Here is an 18,030-nt window from a genome sequence, read left to right as displayed (position 1 = left end):
TAGCAACCCTATGTATGAGAGCCCTAACCCCTGCTCTATCCTGTGCCAATCTCACTGTCTCTGAAACACCTACTCCCATTACCCCAATCACTGGATCAATCCATCTCATCGAGGGGCTTCCTGTCCATCCTCCCAAACATGATGTTCCTCTCCAAGGGATTGGTCCCTCCTTGCAACATGCCCAAAGTATGTCAGAGGAAGTTTCAGAATCCTTGCCTCCAAGGAACAGCCTGGATTCACCCTCTCCAGGACAAACCTGTTTGTTCTTCTAGAAGTTCTATAGGGAACTCTGTCCAGATTTTGATTGGAGTTGCATTACATTTTAATTAGTGGTAGTGATGCTGTCTCAGTTTCAATTTGGTGGTCTCTTATCATGCATTTCTTGAATACTGGGAAGAACTTTTCTCTGGAAATGTCTGAGACCAGGGATTTTTTTTTGTGGCAATGACTCTGGTTATATGGAACTTTTCTCTTTCAGATATTCTTGATTTTTTTATTTGATTTTGCTTTCAGTTTCAAAGATACCAGCATAATGCTAATATTATTCATTTCCGTTTTTACTTCTTCAGTAGTAATTTATGCCTTTTCTTTCATTGAAGAATCTAACTCCAAACATGCCCATTTAAAGGGTTTTCTCTCTCAGAAATGTTTTATTTTCCATTTGTATTTTGTTTCATTGTTTCTGCTTTTGTTGGACATCTGCTGCCTTTATGCATTCTTTTTTTCTCATTTAAGTTGGACATTTACACTTGGTTGCCATCCTTCTTACCTCGTAAAGCCCCCAAAGCTATGACAGGCTCACTGGGATGCCACTTTGAGTGGAATTCTAGTTTTGATGTATTAAGTTTCTATGAATGTGTTCATGAAGATTTCGTATTTGACTTGTGAGCTGTTTAGAAGTGTTTGCTTAGTCATCAGGAGCACTGGTGGTGTAGCCTTAGGACCCACCAGCAGCCTCTCAGAGGAAGATGGACAGTCCCCCCACCCCCGTGCACTTACAGCCTGGGACCCCCCATGGGGGCTTGTTAGGAGCAGGAACTAATTCACTGGCGATGAGTTTTAAATAATGAAATGTATGAAGATTGTTCCAGTTAGCTTTTGTTGTTGTTGTTAGGTGCTGTTGATTACAACAGTGACCCTATGAACAAGACCTGAGCCCTGTGCATCGACGGCACGCTGCAGCCCACAGCTGCAGCCACTGTATCACTCTGTCTCGCTGGGGATCTTCCTCATTAGCCGACATTCACCTTTCCTAGAACAGCCCATCTCTCAAAGGAATAGAGCCTCTCCTAGCAGCATGCCCAAAGGATGCGAGATGATTTTAATTCAAACTCATTGTTCTGGACAATGGGATTTTATAATGATGAGACAGACTTCATGGCCTCTTTTCTCTACATCTGACAGGGAAGAGCTTTTGTTGTCCATTTCATCAAACCAAATCGTCACTTATGGAAAAGGACTCTAAACCTCAACCATGATGACAGATGAGGCAGTTCCTTTGCAGCTTCCCATTTTCTCCTTTACACACACACACACACTCTCCCCCCCCCCATTTAGAATAATCTTCTTGGTGAATTAATATTTTTTAAAAGAAACATTTCCTTTTTAATTTTTTTTTAAATGTTATAATTTATACCACTACATCAGGTTTCTTTTTAAAAGTTAGTGTGTTGCCCATTGTGGTTATTTCTTCACTTTAAAAAAAAAACCAAAAAAAAATAAAAACCCCCAAAAAACAAAAACCTGGGGCCTCTTTCATACTTAAAAAAGCAGTTTCCACATCCCTCTTTAAAAACAACATTTTGAGTGAGAGGATATTATTCACCTACAGCAACAGTGAGCACCAGTGTCAGGTGGATGAAGACACACAGGATAGGCCAGGGGGCAGATCTGTGGCTCACAGAGTCACCAGGATTCCTTCACACTGGACTTGGCGGCACCTCACAACAAAACCTGTTTTTTTTTTGTTTTTTTTTTACAAAACCTGTTTCTTTTGAGTAAAAAAAAAAAAAGAGTTTACTTGCTTCAACTCTGATCATTCCGTATCCAATATAAAATTTGGCATTTTAATTCTGTTCTAGTAAATGATATATTATTATTTTCACAAATTTCCAAGTCTGTCTGGTATCTTGGACCATCTTCCTGGGACCCCTTTCCATGTGACTTCTGGAAGTCTGCTTCCAGCGTATCTGCCATAAAAAAACCCACGGAGAAGCGCTCTGGTGATGCTGTACCTGACACACAGGTCTCCAAGTCAGAACTGGCTCTACAGCAACTGGTAAATTTAGTAAATCAGGTCAAATGGGTTCTTTCTTGTCTTACAGCCCGGCATTTTGTTTGATCTGAGGTGTTTTTATTGAGTATACAATTTTAGATAGGGTCTTCATCATCTTCTTTGAACTTACTCTTTTCCTGCTGTTTATTTTTGAGACACTGCTCAGACTGTCCTTAGTTGCCCTGTTCTTTGCCTGATGTTCTTCAGTGTCACTGCAGTTTACAGAGGTGTGGATTTATCTTCTTAAGACATTGGTTTCTAGATCTGAGACCCTTCTGTTCCCTGTTAAGTTTTGGAAGATCACTGGCCTCCTGAGTACTGATGGTCCCCAATTCTCTCTAGAAAGCTTTCCTTATCACTTAGGCTTTGGGGTTTCCCATCTTTTCTTGTGCTGTATTGGGAGTTTTTCAGTTTGACCTCTAGTTTATTTTCTATTAGGTTATGATTAGTTGTTTTTAGGTTAGTGGAAAAAACCCTCATCAAAATATCTACTTACATAACCCCCCAATAAAAAATGCTGTGGAATATTACTTGGACACATAAAGGGATCTAATAGAAGTTGGTGTGACAGAAACTGTTAATGTTTGAAGTTATTTTTCTCTTTTGTGAAATGGCTGTTTTGAAAGGCCTATTTTTTGAAATAATTTTAATGAACATTTACAGAGATTTTAGATTTCCATTCATTCATTGCTGCACTTCTTTCCCCACCCAGTTCACTCCTCTCTTTCAAAAGTAACACTCCCTCCCTGGTACACAATCCCCCCGCACCCCTCCCACCGCCCCAAGTACATTCTACTATGCAAACTTAATTGTGGACTCTTGTGATGATAATACCCTATCATATATCTCTTTTAAATTATTCACTCCCTCATCTGTTTCAGTGCAGAGAAAAACTGGATAGATTGTGTATACTGAATTTTTTTTAAACTATTTTAAGCAGCCATCTTAAGTTCCCATGGAAGAATGCCAACACTGAGTTTGTTGCTACTTCCGGTGACTTATTTTCAAGTGTGTATGAGGTTCTGACTTTGCATTGTGAGGTCATATTCCTGTGGGTTCTCCAGTGGTAGGGTGGGTCTTTCCACACTCTGGACATGCCTTGCCTGAGGTGAGTGATGTTAACAAGCTCCTGAGTCTATGGAACCTCAGTCCTGTGTGGTGTCCTCAGTGAGACAAACTAGCATTTGTTTTCATATAGCCCGTTTCTGGGGGGCTGTGCTTCCACTGCAGAAACCTCCTGTTTCTAAAGCTTCATCGTGCCCATGTCCAAACATCATCAGATGTGAAGATCAGAGGCTGTTATCAAGCTTGAGAAAAGGTGCAGTGCAGGTCAGGCTTTGTTTGAGCTCAATCAACAGTCCAGTCAGGAACATCAGGACTAGAGATGCCCATCAAGGGACAGCTGTCACAGAAAGCAAAGTGGACCTGGGAGGAAGAGGGAGTTGGCTAACTCTGGTGCTGCCAAAAGGCAACTTCTCTCCTGAGCATGTCCCACCCCGAGCCGGAGCTGCTTAATGCAGAAGCAGATGTGTCTGCAGGAACTAGGATGGATGGATCTTACTCAGCAAGGACTGTCATTTCAGTTAGTATGTGCTTCAGACATGGTAAAAAAAAAAATAATTGGCACAGCAGTAGGCATACCCAGTACTTCTCCTTTAATATTATGCTCATCTGCCCTCACCTGAAACCTGCTGGATCGACTTTCACTTCACACAAATTCATCACAATCATCTACACTTGTTGCAAGCACGGATTTCTAATCACTGCAAAGGCTTTAAGGCTTGTCTCACTTACTTTGGGCATATTATCAGGAGGGGCTTAGACTGTGAAAAAGAACGTACTTCAAAAATGACCAGTGAAACAGGAGGGAGGCCCTCAATGAGGAGATGGATGGACACGGCAGAGTTTCATCCTTTTCTACATCCGGTGGCTGGGTAGAAGGTGACATGACAGGAAATCACAGCAACAGAGACTGAGCAAGAACATACAGCCCTTACTGCCTCACTGTCAAGTCAGAACTGCCTTCTTGCTGACCTCCCAGTGGGCTTTCCGAGCCATGAACTGCACAGAACACTGGCCCTTTTGCTCCCATTGAACAGATGCTAGATTCAAACCACCTCACTTCCTTTCATAGCACAACTCCTTACACACTAGGCCACCACAAGCCCCCAGTGTATGGACCTCAAAATGCCATTTTAAGATTTCCTTAGGAATGGTTCTCCACAGTAACCCAGACTTCCTGTAAATAGAAAAGTGGAATGCAATCAAGTGTCATCCTTACTCTGTGGTCTCCCCCCAGAGCCCATGGGCAGCATGTCGTCCATGGAAGTAAACGTGGACATGTTGGAGCAGATGGACCTGATGGACATCTCCGACCAGGAGGCCCTGGACGTCTTCCTGAACTCGGGTGGAGAAGACAATGCTGCACTCTCCCCTGGGTCAGGTAGGCCTCACAGACCCGCACTCACGCACAGGAACACGCTTTTGTCAGGGAACATGGCACAGCCTCACGATGACGGGATTGGCACCAGGCACACACCATTAGGGTTTCCATTTTGCTCTAAATTTAAGACTTAGGATCTTTATTGACTTGATCAACAGCTACATCTACTTTCAGCAATCCTATGGGAAGGTGGTATCCTTGCAAGAGAAAGACTTAGAAGTCTTTATTTGCCCAAGGAAGTCCTGAAGGTCAGAAATGGGGATTAATGCCACTGCCAGCTGTGATCGTGGTCCTCTTACTTGCAGACAGAGAACTTAGTTGCCCTGTAAGTGGAAAACTGCTCCAAGTTCAGTAATCTTAAGTCCCTTTCTCAATGGTTTCTCTCTGGGTTTTCCTTGAAAGGCTAGAAAAAAAATGTAGTTTGTAGGTTCCCTGGAACGTCAAAGGAGACACGAGCGCTGCCTGGTGACAGCTGGCAGAGTTCAGCAGGTGCTTGAACCTGTAAGAACACATGGTCTCCCCTGTGACGGGTACCTCTCACAGCATGTACCAAGCTCTTCCAGGGCTCAGCGGGCCCTGTCACCCAGCTATGCGCCCAGGCCCCACGCCAGGAAGCTGCGCCCCTATTACACATCACAGCGATTTCATGTAGGCCTCTGCCCACTTTACTTCACAGGGCCTGAATCCAGTTCGTGTCAGCATGAGATCACCCTGCAGGTTCCCGCCCCCTCAACAGGCCAGGCCAGGCTGCCTTCTCTTTCCTCCCCCAGCACTGACTCGACCACCCAGGACCCCAGTGACGATGGGGAGTCACCCGTGGTGCAGTCTGATGAGGAGGAAGTTCAAGTGGACACTGCCCTGGCTACCTTGATCACCGATGGGAAGGCCACCTCGGATGGTACCGAGGACAGTGACTCCTGAGTCCCGAGACTACCTGCCTGTGTATGGATGGATGGAGTCTCAAGCTGTGTGCACAATTCCACCCATAAAGTCAGCTTGTTTTATAGAGGTTCTTGATTTTTACAACATTGCCAATAATGTGTGAGAGACTGAAGTACTGCTACCAATAAAGTTTGAGGACTTTAAGCATTGAGATGAGAGAGTATGTAGCAAGTCTGTTATACAAGGAAGGCATCAGAGGATGTCTGTCCGTGGCCCCAGGGTCGGCGGGGACAGTTCACAGTCAGTTCTGATGGCAGTGTGGCGTGTCCCCAGATGCACTGGCTCTAACAAAGGCCGAGATCGCATGCAAACCAACATGCCAACCACACATGGGGCCCTAAGGAGCAGAGGTGAGACACTCCTGGCAAGAAAGTTGGTTCCTGGAGAGGTCTTACTCCCAGCCCTCGGGCGACCCTTAGAGGAGGGGATAAGCCCTCAAGGAGGGGATGCATACAGAGCAGGTGATGGTGGCCTGAGCCATTCGGCTCCACAGAGGATTCAGACGACCTGAATCCCAATGGAGACACAAGGAAGTCAGGCCTGCTCCAGCCCAGGGGCGGGGACCCCCACTCACTCATCTTCCACAAGACAGACAAAAGTCCAAAAAACTTCATTTTTATTATTAAACCTTGTAGTACAAACCTGAAAAGTAAACAAAAAACTGGCAATAAACAACATGAAGTCCCCCCTTACAAGGGAGGAGTGCAGAGCAGCGCTAATAAATTAAACGTCAAACTGTAAGCCGTAGGCAGAAGTTTACTGTCCAAAAGAGGGAAAGTATACAGCAAGGCCATAAAAACCAGACAACCACATTGGAAAACACTTGACTCTGTTCATGTCATTGTTCAATATCCAAAACAGTTCAGTCTTCTGCAACAACAATCAACACAGTGCACCAGCGGGCTCTCCCGACGTCACACCGGCTCGCTCGGGATGCACGGGGGCTACGGGACTGATGGGGTCAATTATGAAACAAAGAACAGTTTGTGAAAACATTTTCCCTTTTTTATTCCACACATACTGTACACACAACCGGAGAAGGGCAACAGCTACTCCATTATTATTTTTGTTGTTGTTCCATGATGTAAGCAGCACTTATAAATGTTACAAGAAAAACCCTGTAAGCATCCAATCCAACCGATGAAGAAACAGAAAGGTAAGGCTTTTCTTCATCTTGTCTTTCCACCCCCTCCCCACCCCCACCAAGAAAAGGCTCAAGTATTTAAAACAATTTACAGGCATATGTACAAAAGGGATGGGATTCTTTTTTTCTTTTTTTTTACCTTTTTTTTTCCTTTTTGTTACAACATGAAGAGAAAAAATAGACAAAATGAGCGCAAATGCATTTTCACATTCAAAAAGAACGGGAGACCTCCTAGTGGCTCTAAATGTGACCACAAACAAAACAAACCCAAAGGAAGAGATTAATGCTGACGGACGATGAGAAACAACAGCAGTGAGATGGAGATGGAATGTTAGAAAGATTGCACATCTAGGACAAGGAAGCGCGGACGGCTTCAATCACTTTCTTTTTTTTTTTTTTTTCCTTTTCTCCTCTTTTTCTTAAGGATGCTATTGAAGGGTTTTTAATAAAGTAGCCAACAGCACCAAAAAAATAACAGAATGGATTTCCTAATGAAATCAGGCACAGTTTCCCCTCACGTGACCCCTCCAAGGCAGGCAGTCTTTTTCTTCTTCTTTTCCCCTTAAACAGATGCATAGTGATGTGCTGGTAAAGAGAACCGAGTCGCTCGAGTCTCCTCATTTTCAAGGTTAGCAAGCGTCCACCTTCAGCTGCCATTACCGCCCAGAGACACTAGATGGGGGTTCTCCGGTTTTAAAAACTACAAACTCATCTTGCACATGACAGAAGAAAAGACAGCCAAAGTAAAGCCATTTCTTTTCAAGTGTGTGTGTGTTTGTGTGTGTCTCCTATCCCTTTTCCTCTCTTTAAAAAAAAAAAAAAGAACCTGCTCACATGACTGATGGTTTTATAATTTGTTCTCCAAACTTCTCTTGAAAACTGGGTCTAAAAAGCCCCAATAGTTAAAAAAAAAACAAAAACAAAAAAACCCCAACAATAACAAAACAAACCTCAAACAAACAAAAACAAAAACGGCTTCTGTCAGCCACAGGGGCAATACAAATTAATATAGCCCCTCACGGGTTCAAACAGTGAGTATACGGCAGTTTCAAAAATCGGACTGCAGTATCTAGGTATCTAAGTACAAAAAAAGTTCAACAGTTTAATGCTAAAACAAAATTAGTTTCTCTAAAACCAGAAGAAAATCTTCTTTAGAGCTAGTGCAAAGACAGCTTGTATCCTACAGCAAGTACTCCAAACTAGAATATAATAATTACAAAAAAATATATATAAATGGACAGAGTGTTGGCATCTTCATGACGAGCTCGAAGCACTTTTGGATGAGCTGGAGGAAAGCCGGGAGGGCGGCACCTCCACGGTGGCTCGCTTGCGGGGCCCTCTTTTTGGTGTGGGTTTACTGAGACAGTTCTCAATGCTGCCGTTCTTACCAGACACTTTGCCACAGATCTGATTGACCAGGCTGATGATTTGCTCCTGTCAGAGATGCAAAACAAGACAAAGAATTAACACAGCGGACAAGAGGCATGGGGCCAGGAGATCATCACTGCTGGATGGCCTTTTAGAGTCACCCCCAGACTCAACAGTACACTGCAACAAACAAAAGCCCTGTAGTCCTCTTGATAGATCCTTTTCTCTGCTTCTGTCATACATCTAAGGGTCTCTTGTGGCATGGTGCCTTAACCTAAATAAAGGTGGCTGGTTCAAACTCCTCAGCAACGCCACAGGACAGAGCTGGTCAAAGTGCACAGGAGGGTCAGTAGGAGTCAGCATGCTCAAAGGCAGTGGATTGGGCTTTTTTGGATCAAATACATGGAACCTGTATGCACTTGGCACAGCTGCACTCAGTAGCTAACCTGAGCTTAATGAACTATCTGCCCCCCGTCCTGTCAAGCCATCATCCTGCGGTGATACGTGGTGACAGAATCTATGCCATTAGCCTTTCACGTGGAGGCCACCTGTGGCGGACGAGTTTCAGAGTTTCTAAACTTGGCCTGGCCATCCATTTCAGAAATAGCAAGTCCTCAAAAACCTATGAAAAGCAGCAGCAAACTGTCCAAGAGAGTGCAGACAAGCCTCTCAGGTGGAGGGCACTCGGGCTACAAAGGGCCCAACCACCACCGGGTGCACCCCCGGCCCCCAGGTCAGAGCCCACTCCACGGCACCCAACAAAATGAACTCTGCCACAGCCAAGGACACAGCTTCTCAGGCCTTTCTGTGTCTTCATCAATGTGAATGACAGTGCATTGGGCTGAGAGGCTCATGCTCGCGCCCAACACGAGTTACACAACGAGGCCCCACTCAGCGGGGGGGCGTCCCGGCCTGTCTGCCGCCGCGCATGCAGCCTGGGTTTATTTTTAACCACGTTCTGACACTTGCAGCTGATGTGGAGGAGAGGGGACAGCAAAGTGCTCATTGCCACTGCTGAACATGCTCTTTAAAAACAAAGAGGATGCAAATGGATCTATTTTCAGCTTTCCAGTCTTATATTTTTGCCAGAGGCTGGTGACCAAGTTGATCCCCTCCCTCGCCACCTTCATGGCACTGTCCCCAGCCTTTACAGAAATCTGCTTCAAGCACTGCCCAAAAGACGCCAGTGTGGATGACACGTGTCCAGAGGAAACGCATGTCCCAAACTTTCCATAATCTGTGTACTAGTGCCTACAGCTCCCTGAGATGTGAAAGCCCAGGAAAAGGCCCCAAATCTGAGGTCAACAAATGAGGCGTGCGACTGACGGGACAGAGTGAGCACATCAGGGGCAGCGCACACATCTCCGATTCCCAGGGCAGGCGATGAGTAATATGCCGACAAGTTCTATCAATGATACAGGGAAGTGTGTGCTGGCTGCTTCTAACAGAACTCTACCTGCAGATGGTTCTATAAATGCTGGAAGGGGCTGTTCAGAGAACCAAATAAACCCTACAGATTCAGGCTCCAAAACGGGTGCTGGGGAAGAAGAGAAATGGAGCTGCAAAGAGACTGGAATGGGCCGCACCTGGGGTGTATTCATCAGGTGGAACCTGCTGATGAATCTGGACACACAGTAAGTTCCTCAAGAGTGAAGCCAAGGGTCCCCAAGGCCTCTTCACATAGTCACCACACTCAGACACGAACCCTAACCCTCAGATCAGATACTGACCTAGGAGGAAGAAGAAACTGAAAGCTATGTGCACCGTTACATGGTTCTGTGAGGAAAGACCGAGGCTAAGCCCACTGTGTGCATGTGCCACCATTCCACACAAGGCAGACTCCAGCACCCACAGAACAGAGATGTGAGGTGCCCCTTCTTCACCACATAGTCAACTCAAGTCTTAGTTAATTAATCCACATCTATTACCAGGGGCCATCAAGGTGGCTGTGACTCACAGAATGGAGCCTGCCTGACACGCAACCTCCTAACCATCATTAACATGCACAGGATGACTAATAAACTGGCCAGCTGCAGCCCAGGGAGCAGGACTAATAAACTCACCCCTCTATGTCAGAGGCCAGGATAGGGACTAGTGTACACAGTCAGGCCTCAGTTTGCCTCCCTGTGAGGCGGACCCACAGCTGGGAGGCAGGTGGGCAGGCAGAAGTGGGGATGGCCCTCCCCCTCTGACCAGCCATATGGGAAAGCCTGGACCACCACACTAGGCCACCCAGACAGCAAACCCCAGGAGGCCAACTGTGGCTAAAGACTTTCCGTGTTGGGAGTAGAAAAGTGACTATGGTCTGGGCCTCGCAGCCAAGAAGGGCAGTGATGGACAGCGCCTCCAGAGCTAGGGGCTCTACCGGGGCCATGTGGTTCCCGTGTCTGAAGACCACAGATGGGGAGGCTGCTGCAATGCACTGGTAGCGCCCACCACAGAGAATCCTAAGAGCAAGTCAACAGTGACACGTCAAGGTGGCAGGAGCCCGGACACAGGCAGGAGAACAGAATGTGAAATCCACACATTAGTGAGAGACTATAGCCTCTCGGTTCACATCACCCACCTCTCCATCCTGATCCCAGCCCCATAACACCACCCCTTTAAGCTCAGCAAGGAAACTGTAACCAGTAAAATAATACGAGCCCAAGCGAGGCTGCCACAGGAGCAGTATGCAGCCATGCACTGTCCCTGAAGCAAAAACACTAGGATGTCCGTGCAGAAACGAGGACAGCGGCTCAGTGCCACTTCTGCACTGGTCCTCCACCTCCCGCTGTCCAGCCCCTCCATAAAGGGGCACACTGCAGTGCCCCCTGAATTCGAGGTGCAGCTCTCGGGCAGCTTTAACCCCATGAAGGAAATCCCCGTCAGGACAAGATGTAGATGGAGGAGTCCTGTTAAGAAGTGAAAGGAGAAGGGAACCTGGCTCAGGGTCAACCAGCAGGGTGAAAGAAGCAGAACTGAGAAGCAGAGTTTCAGCTCTTGGGTGTCTCTCAGACAGCTGAGGCCCAGACACACTGGGGCCCTGGGGAAACTACTCAACTCCTCAGCCTTCTGTCTGGTTCAGAAATCTGTGGTCACACCAAGTTCCCTGGGGACTGTGGCCACCCTGCTGGGCCACAGAGCCTCATCAGGCAGGGACTGACCTCATCATAGCGGTACATGAGCTTCAGCCCCCGGCAGGACTTCTGCTTCTCCACGTGGCGCAGTGCACACTCCAGGCAGAACACGACGTTCTCATTCTCCTGCACGACCTGTGGGGACAGGGTGGGGTCACAGCGCTGCAGACCCTGCAGAGGGCCACCCCAGCTTAGAGGGGCGATGTCGGTACAGGGGAGCCATCCTGGCAAGAGGAAGACCCGGGCACAGAGGGGCTCTCTGGAGAGAGGGGCCATCCCAGCAGAAAGGAGCCACCCGGGCAAAGAGGACAGAGGTCATCAGGCCTTATAAGCGAAATCGTGGATGCTGACTAGAATCAAATGGCTCTGAACAAGACCTTCAATGAGGACAATAAACGGCAGAAACCACTTGGCATCCACCTCTCAGTCAAAGAAGAACCGAAGCGACACATGGGAGCTGGAGGGATTTGCCCTCTGGCCCTCACGTAATGACCAAGATCAAGACCCTAATTCCCATGATCGGCCTGAGCCCTCAGGGTCACGCCAGGCCTCACCATGGATAGGTAGCAGAGGTGCTGGCAGATCTGACACCGCCTCTCCGACGTCTCCAACTGCAGCCATTTTCGAGGCTTTTTCTTCCCATCCGCCACCGTGCTGCTGCTGTCGTGGCTGCCATAGCGTGCAGAGGAGTGGAGGCCGGCCTCGAACAGCTGCCTCCGCTGCCGCAGCTCCGTGTCCCTGCGTAGACGGGAGGCCCGGGTGTCAGGGAGTTGGAGTTACCACACAGCCACCCGGCCGGGCCTGCTCCCCTCGCTGTGCACCAACCTGACACCAGCCAGGACCGCCTCACCTTCCCAGGGTTCCCGGGAAGGGCAGTGTCCTTTACGCAAAAGGTCAGACAGTTACTCTGGCTTCCAATGCTACTCTGAAGCCTGCACTTTCCCTGCAGCTAACACGTGTACAAGCAAGGTAAGGTGCTGCCTTTCCCCCCAAGAATTGGCCTAACAAACTATTTGTAGGTCTGGTCATCAAAGGATCATCAACACGAGTGGAAATCCATCAGCACTGCCAAGCGATCGCCAGGCTACATGGCAGGGAAGAGAGAAGATGGTTACACAGGAGGCTCCCACAACTGCTGGCTTTCCTTCACGGTCTGTCGGTGCAGCACTGTGGGAGGAAAGCTGGGTGGTGGCCTGGTGACTCAGTGATCAGATCAACCCAGAGGCGCTGCAGCTGCTAAAGCAACAGGCCCAGTAATCCAGAGAGAGACAGGCTTCTCTAGAGGAGGCTGAGAGGCAGGCATGGCGGTCGTGTTCACTTCCTTCCTGAATGGAAGTGATTCCATTTCCTGCTGTGCAAAAAAGGCCTGATGGGGACCATGACGTGAGGGGCTGAGGGCTCCTGCCTCACTGAGGACCAACAGGAAACTGACCTCAAACGCGGGAGGAAAGAGGGAAGGCAGGGAAACGCCTCTCCTGAAGTCTCCAGCTGCATCCATTATCTTCTTTAAATTACAAAGCCCAGTGTCTATAGTAGGATTCTGGTGGGTCATGACCCCATGTGTTCCACAGGGTTTTCAACACAGGTTTTCCAGAACTAGCCTGCCAGGACTTTCTTTAGAGGCATCCCCAGGTGGACTTGAACACCCAACCTTTCTGTTAGCAGTTGAGTGTTGGCCTTTTGTATGGCCCACCTGGAAGACCACCATGTGGGCCCTGCAGGTCGGGCTGGCTCAGTGGCAGAAGGCAGAGGTTTTGGCCAATGAGCACCTCCAGGCAGACAGCTGGGAAGTGGGTGCCTGGGTCTGCGTTACCTGAGCTCATCCAGAAGGGCTGAGATGGTGCTGAGAGTGGGGCCGTTCTCCTTCTTCGCTTCTGCCTGTGCAATCTGGTAGAGGAGCTTCTCCATGGAGAACGGCTTAGCTATATGGCGACGCTTCATTTCCTGAAAGAGACGTCATATCCCGAGGTGGGTTTTCGTGGCTGGACAACTGTGATGGTCACTCTTTACAGAGCAAGAACCACCTCTAAAATGTCAAACGTGTATTCCATCAGGATGAGAAACAAGCCACATGTCAACCATGCTGGGCTATGAAACCGTGGTTGTGGGAATGGCACAGGATGGCCAGCCAGCCGGAGTCATCTGTGCTAAGTTGCTGGGGTTCTGTATGTTCTGGCTGGAAGTGCTTACTTAGGCATCTTTAGAGGAACAGCATCCACTGAGGGATGGCCTGTCATGGCTTCAGGTTAGGGTTATCCATGCAGGAGTCACTAATGCACCATAAACTGTCCAAAACAAAGTCCCCCTGCCAACTCACAGCTGACCCACAACTGGGTTTCTGAGGCCGTACATCGCACGGGAGGAGACTGCCCATCTTTTTCTTGCTCAGGTGCTGGTGGATTGGGAAGGCCAGAAATAGAGCCTTTGAGTAAGCAGTGCAATTCTCTACAGACTGCCCTTCCTAGGAAACACTGCAATTCTAAAGATGTTCTGAAATGGAATTTGTCATCTGAGGACACACCCACACACGTGTGGTCTGCACAGCGCCGGCACAGAGGACTCGAGGGACCATGCAGCAGGGGTCACTGGCCTTACCTTGGCAGTTTCAAAGCCCATGCTTGTCCACTGGGTGGTAGCAAAGTGCACGGTCTCGGAGACGCTGTAGCCACAGCACACTTTGGACACAAAGGATCCCGGGAAGCAGACGACGAACTGGCCGCTCTGCTGCACAGTCCTGTGCACCTTGATGCCCTCCCGGCACAGCACCTCCGGGGAGATCTGGGGACACAGGGCAAGTGTGGGGGTGCGCTCCGCCACAAGGGACTGCCACACGGCTCGAGCAGAGCAGTGATGTGACCTGCTCTGCACACCAAACAGTGAAGGCCTTAAGAACAAATGTGCCAGCACTCAAGGGGCCAGCATCCTGTGAACAAATGCAGCCTCAGAGTGACAGCAGATCCATGTACAGGGGCTCCTCTCTTCTCTAGGCTGACAGTGCTGGGCACTGGAGTCAGGGAGAGCGCCCAAGAGGAATCCCTCAGACACAGGAGTGGTGAGCCCAGGAGGTCAGCACCCTGGCTCTTGGCAAAACAAAATGTCCCAGAACTCAACATCCCACCACTTCTGCCAACAACGTGAAAGCGCCTTTATCCTCACTTCCTCCAACAGCGACATCAGCTGCCTCCCACCCAGGAGGCCAAGGTGCGTCATCCAACAAAGCCATCAACGCCCGACTGCCCTGCAGCCAACGTGTCCAGGGAGGGACTACTTTGGCTTCTGTTTTTCAGAGGTAGGCTGGTGAGCAGTGATTTGAGGCCCCTGAGCCAGCCATGACCATGAAGTGCCCGGGGCTCAGGCAGGACATACCATGACGTTGCTCTCCAGCATCTCTAGCCCTGGCGTGCCATTGGCCTGCAGCAGCGTGTGCACCACGTCCTCTAGCTTGTTCTCCTCTGCAGCAGGAATGCAATACCTGGGAGTGGAGAAAGCGTGGTTACTGGGATCTTGGAGCAGAGCCGGGTCTGAGCCCCTTTCCTCAGCTCCTCCCACCTCAGGAGTGAAGGGTACAGGAAAGCACATATACAGCTATGGCGTGGCCCAAGGGACAAGAGGGACCATCCCCGGGGCCCACAAGGTGATCTGGAGCAGCACCCAGGCATCCTGCATCCCACTCCTCACACAGCACCACCCACTCCCCACTTCCACCAGCTATGCCACAGCCACACAAGTGATTAAGGATGCCCATCTCTTCTATGTAGATCTGACCTACATGATGAGTCAAAAAGCCTTCAAACCAGCAACACATGTTTAGCAACCCCCACAAATCAGAACCAGATCCTTCTACAACCCAGCAATGAGCACTCAAAGCTACATCGCTGCTCTGGGTAAAATCTCTAGAACAGAGCGAATGCGACACTTTCTCCGTCAAACAGATGGCATCGCAGACCCTTACAGTGGGGGAAGAAAATGAAGATGAGGTGTTGTTCACGAAAGGCGCCCCAGGGGTCCTTGGCTCTAGAGAGGTCTAGACCAGCCTGGAAAGGGAGCTCATACGAACTCTTGCCAAACCCCCAGCATTCCTGAGGAAAGGCAGGGGAACACCGTGATGTGAGAGGGCCCACCTCAAAGACACTGACCCGTTTCCAAAGACCCCACCCAGTCAGGGAGAGAGGCCAGGGTCCATACGGGAGGCTACAGAGGACAAGCACAGGCCTGTGTAACTCAGCATGGCCAGTGAGAGGCTCTCATAGTCCCTGTGGGGTTGGGAGCTGGGGCTTGAGGATGCCCAAGGCCTCAAGGCTTCAGACACAGAGCCTAAGGGCTGCAGCTGAAGAAGCCTGTGGAGGAGACGAGTGCGAGAAAAATCTGGAGAGGAAAATCTACAATCACAAGTGTGGGGGTAAACTTTTGCTGACATCTTCTTGAATCCTGGGAGAGACAGTCCTGAGACGAGACAACGGCACAAGGCTTGGTCTGCTGCCTCATCTCTCCTGCCAGTGAAAGGCAGGCTTGGGGACAGGTGCCACAGAGGGGCATCTTCTGTTCCCAGTGGTCAGACAGCCTTCTGGTACCCAAGTCTGAGGACTGCAGCAGAAGAAAGCAGGTTGCTGTGCCCAGTGTCCCCAGCACTCTCTGCAGTTCCTTTTCTTGCTGTCAGCCTGACTTCTAAGGAAACCAGCTCACCTCCTGCCACTGGCTGGGCAGCGTGCCTGCCCTGAGCTGCACTTGGTGTCTCTGCTGAAACAGGTTTGGCTTTCCGTCCAAACCCTGCTTCCAGCTGCTGAGTGAAGGGAGTAGCCAATCACCACACTTAAGTGAATTTTTTAAAATGCTTATGTTACTTCAATGCCAGCATATTCTGTTACTGATTTGTAATTTAAATACAGGGTTTCTAACCTAAATCACATGTTTTAAGAAAAACCACACACCATAACAGTCTCTGATCACATCCCAGGCTCCTTTCCATTCTCCTGAATGAGGTTCCAGGGATTATTCTTCAAAAGGCCCACAGATACACAAAAATAAATTCAGAGTGGATTAAGGACCTAAATGTGCAAACTAAAACCATAAAATTCTTAGAAGAAAATACAGGGGCAATGCTGTCAGGCCAAGCTTTCAACAATGGATTATCTAGCATAATAGCAAAAGTACAAACAGCAAAATACAAAATAAATAAATGGAACCTCATAAAAAACGAAAGAAAAAAGCAACAACCTAAACAAACAAAAACCACAACAACCTTGTTGATCAAAAGACTTCACCAAAAGTAGAAAGACAAACTACTGACTAGGAGAGTATGTTCAGAAACCACAGATCTTCAACAGATCTTCAATAATCAAAGTATATATAAAACGTTGACAACAACAACAAAAAAAGACAATTCAATCAGAAGATGGGCAAATGGCCTCAAGGCACACGGAAGAGAAGGCTAACAAAAAACCAACAACAAAACATAAATAGACAAACCTATCCAAACACAAAAACTCCAGCAAACAATAAATGCTGCTGAGACTGGAGGGGAACTGGAGCTGTTACCAACTGCTGGTGGGTATGCAAAATGGACAGGCCTTGTGGAAAACATTATAGAGGCTTCTAAAAAGTGTTAAATCTAGTCTTAGGCATATAGTAAAATACTCAAAAAGCAGAGCTTCAAATAGAGACTTGGACATCAATAAATAAGTAAAAAGTGGTATCATCGAATACTACTCAGCCAGAGAGAGAGAAAATAGCAACACATGCACCACTATGAAGCTTGAAGACATTTTACGCTGAGCACAGCCATTCAACCACAAAAGGGACAAATATTGCACAACTTCACTCATATAAAAAGATAAAAAGAAGCAAATGCATGGAGATTAAATAAGATTAGTGGTTTCTAGGGATATGAGGCTATAAAAGGAGGGTTAAAAGTAATAAAAACAAACAAATAAAAAACCAAACCAAAAATCTCAAGGTAAGCACAGGGCTGCACATATAGCCAGTTAATACAATCAGCATCAATAAGCTTATATGCTTTTTAAAGTTGAGCTGGCAAAAGTCATGAGATAGATTTTAATGACATCCCTCCCAATAAACGAGGGCGGAAGGACAGTGGGATAAGGTGTGTGAGGATGTCATTAAATGCAGAGGCTGCCTGTGTACAACCACAATGTCAGGGGATCGGCTTCCTGGTTTGGTGATTTATAGTCATGGTTTGATGGACAAGTCCGTTAACTCGTTCAGTGTTTCTATACTACCTCTTCGTTCACTGTGCAGTGGCTAGTATCTTAGAAGTTTGCAAAGATCTAAGGCATAATATCTAGTCTCTACGTGGACCAACAAAGGAAGAGAGTTGGGAATAGGAGGTGAAAATGGAATGTGGGGTGAAACGGCTTCCATGAACCAGTTTTTGTTTTGTTTTTTTACCTCTTTTGCCATGATAACAGAAGAACTAATAGTGCTTAAACAGCCTGGTCTAAGATGCCATAGCAGAATCTTGATCAGAAGGGGAAAATGCAGTTAAGCATTTTTATCAGGCATCAACAAGGGTGTGTGAAGCTGTTACCTGAAGATAATTTTTACCTTAAAGCCAAATATATCCCCTTAAGAATATACCCTAAAGAGACCATAAATGACATCCAAGTAGATATATGTATACCCACGTTTATCGCGGCTTTGTTTACAATAGCAAGGAGTTGGAAACAACCTAAATGCCCATCAACAAACGAATGGGTAGAGAAGCTGTGGTATATTCGCACAA

The 18,030-nt window shown here is 47.8% G+C and overlaps 2 protein-coding genes across 3 annotated transcripts in view; one reads left to right on the top strand and one right to left on the bottom strand.

Annotated features, from left to right (window-relative positions):
* The window catches only part of DTNBP1 (dystrobrevin binding protein 1), a 194,800-nt gene extending 189,161 nt beyond the window's left edge, over positions 1-5,639 (top strand). For both annotated transcript variants that reach the window (XM_006891620.1, XM_006891619.1), the window contains 2 exons: positions 4,575-4,718; positions 5,395-5,639. In XM_006891620.1, the coding sequence (XP_006891682.1) occupies positions 4,575-4,718; positions 5,395-5,639 (389 nt within the window). The remainder of the gene's footprint in view (positions 1-4,574; positions 4,719-5,394) is intronic.
* A 2,241-nt stretch (positions 5,640-7,880) lies between these two features.
* Positions 7,881-18,030, bottom strand: part of JARID2 (jumonji, AT rich interactive domain 2) — a 322,891-nt gene continuing 312,741 nt past the window's right edge. Inside the window, exons 13-18 of the mRNA XM_006891618.1 lie at positions 14,658-14,763; positions 13,887-14,069; positions 13,105-13,235; positions 11,846-12,029; positions 11,319-11,426; positions 7,881-8,238 (exon numbers count right to left, since the gene is read on the bottom strand). Coding sequence (XP_006891680.1) covers positions 8,059-8,238; positions 11,319-11,426; positions 11,846-12,029; positions 13,105-13,235; positions 13,887-14,069; positions 14,658-14,763 — 892 coding nt within the window. The 3' untranslated portion in view covers positions 7,881-8,058. The remainder of the gene's footprint in view (positions 8,239-11,318; positions 11,427-11,845; positions 12,030-13,104; positions 13,236-13,886; positions 14,070-14,657; positions 14,764-18,030) is intronic.

Source organism: Elephantulus edwardii, unplaced genomic scaffold, assembly GCF_000299155.1.
Source record: "Elephantulus edwardii isolate Elephantulus edwardi_28Jun2011 unplaced genomic scaffold, EleEdw1.0 scaffold00101, whole genome shotgun sequence".
NCBI classification, from domain to species: domain Eukaryota; kingdom Metazoa; phylum Chordata; class Mammalia; order Macroscelidea; family Macroscelididae; genus Elephantulus; species Elephantulus edwardii.
This window is presented reverse-complemented; position numbering and strand designations above follow the sequence as displayed.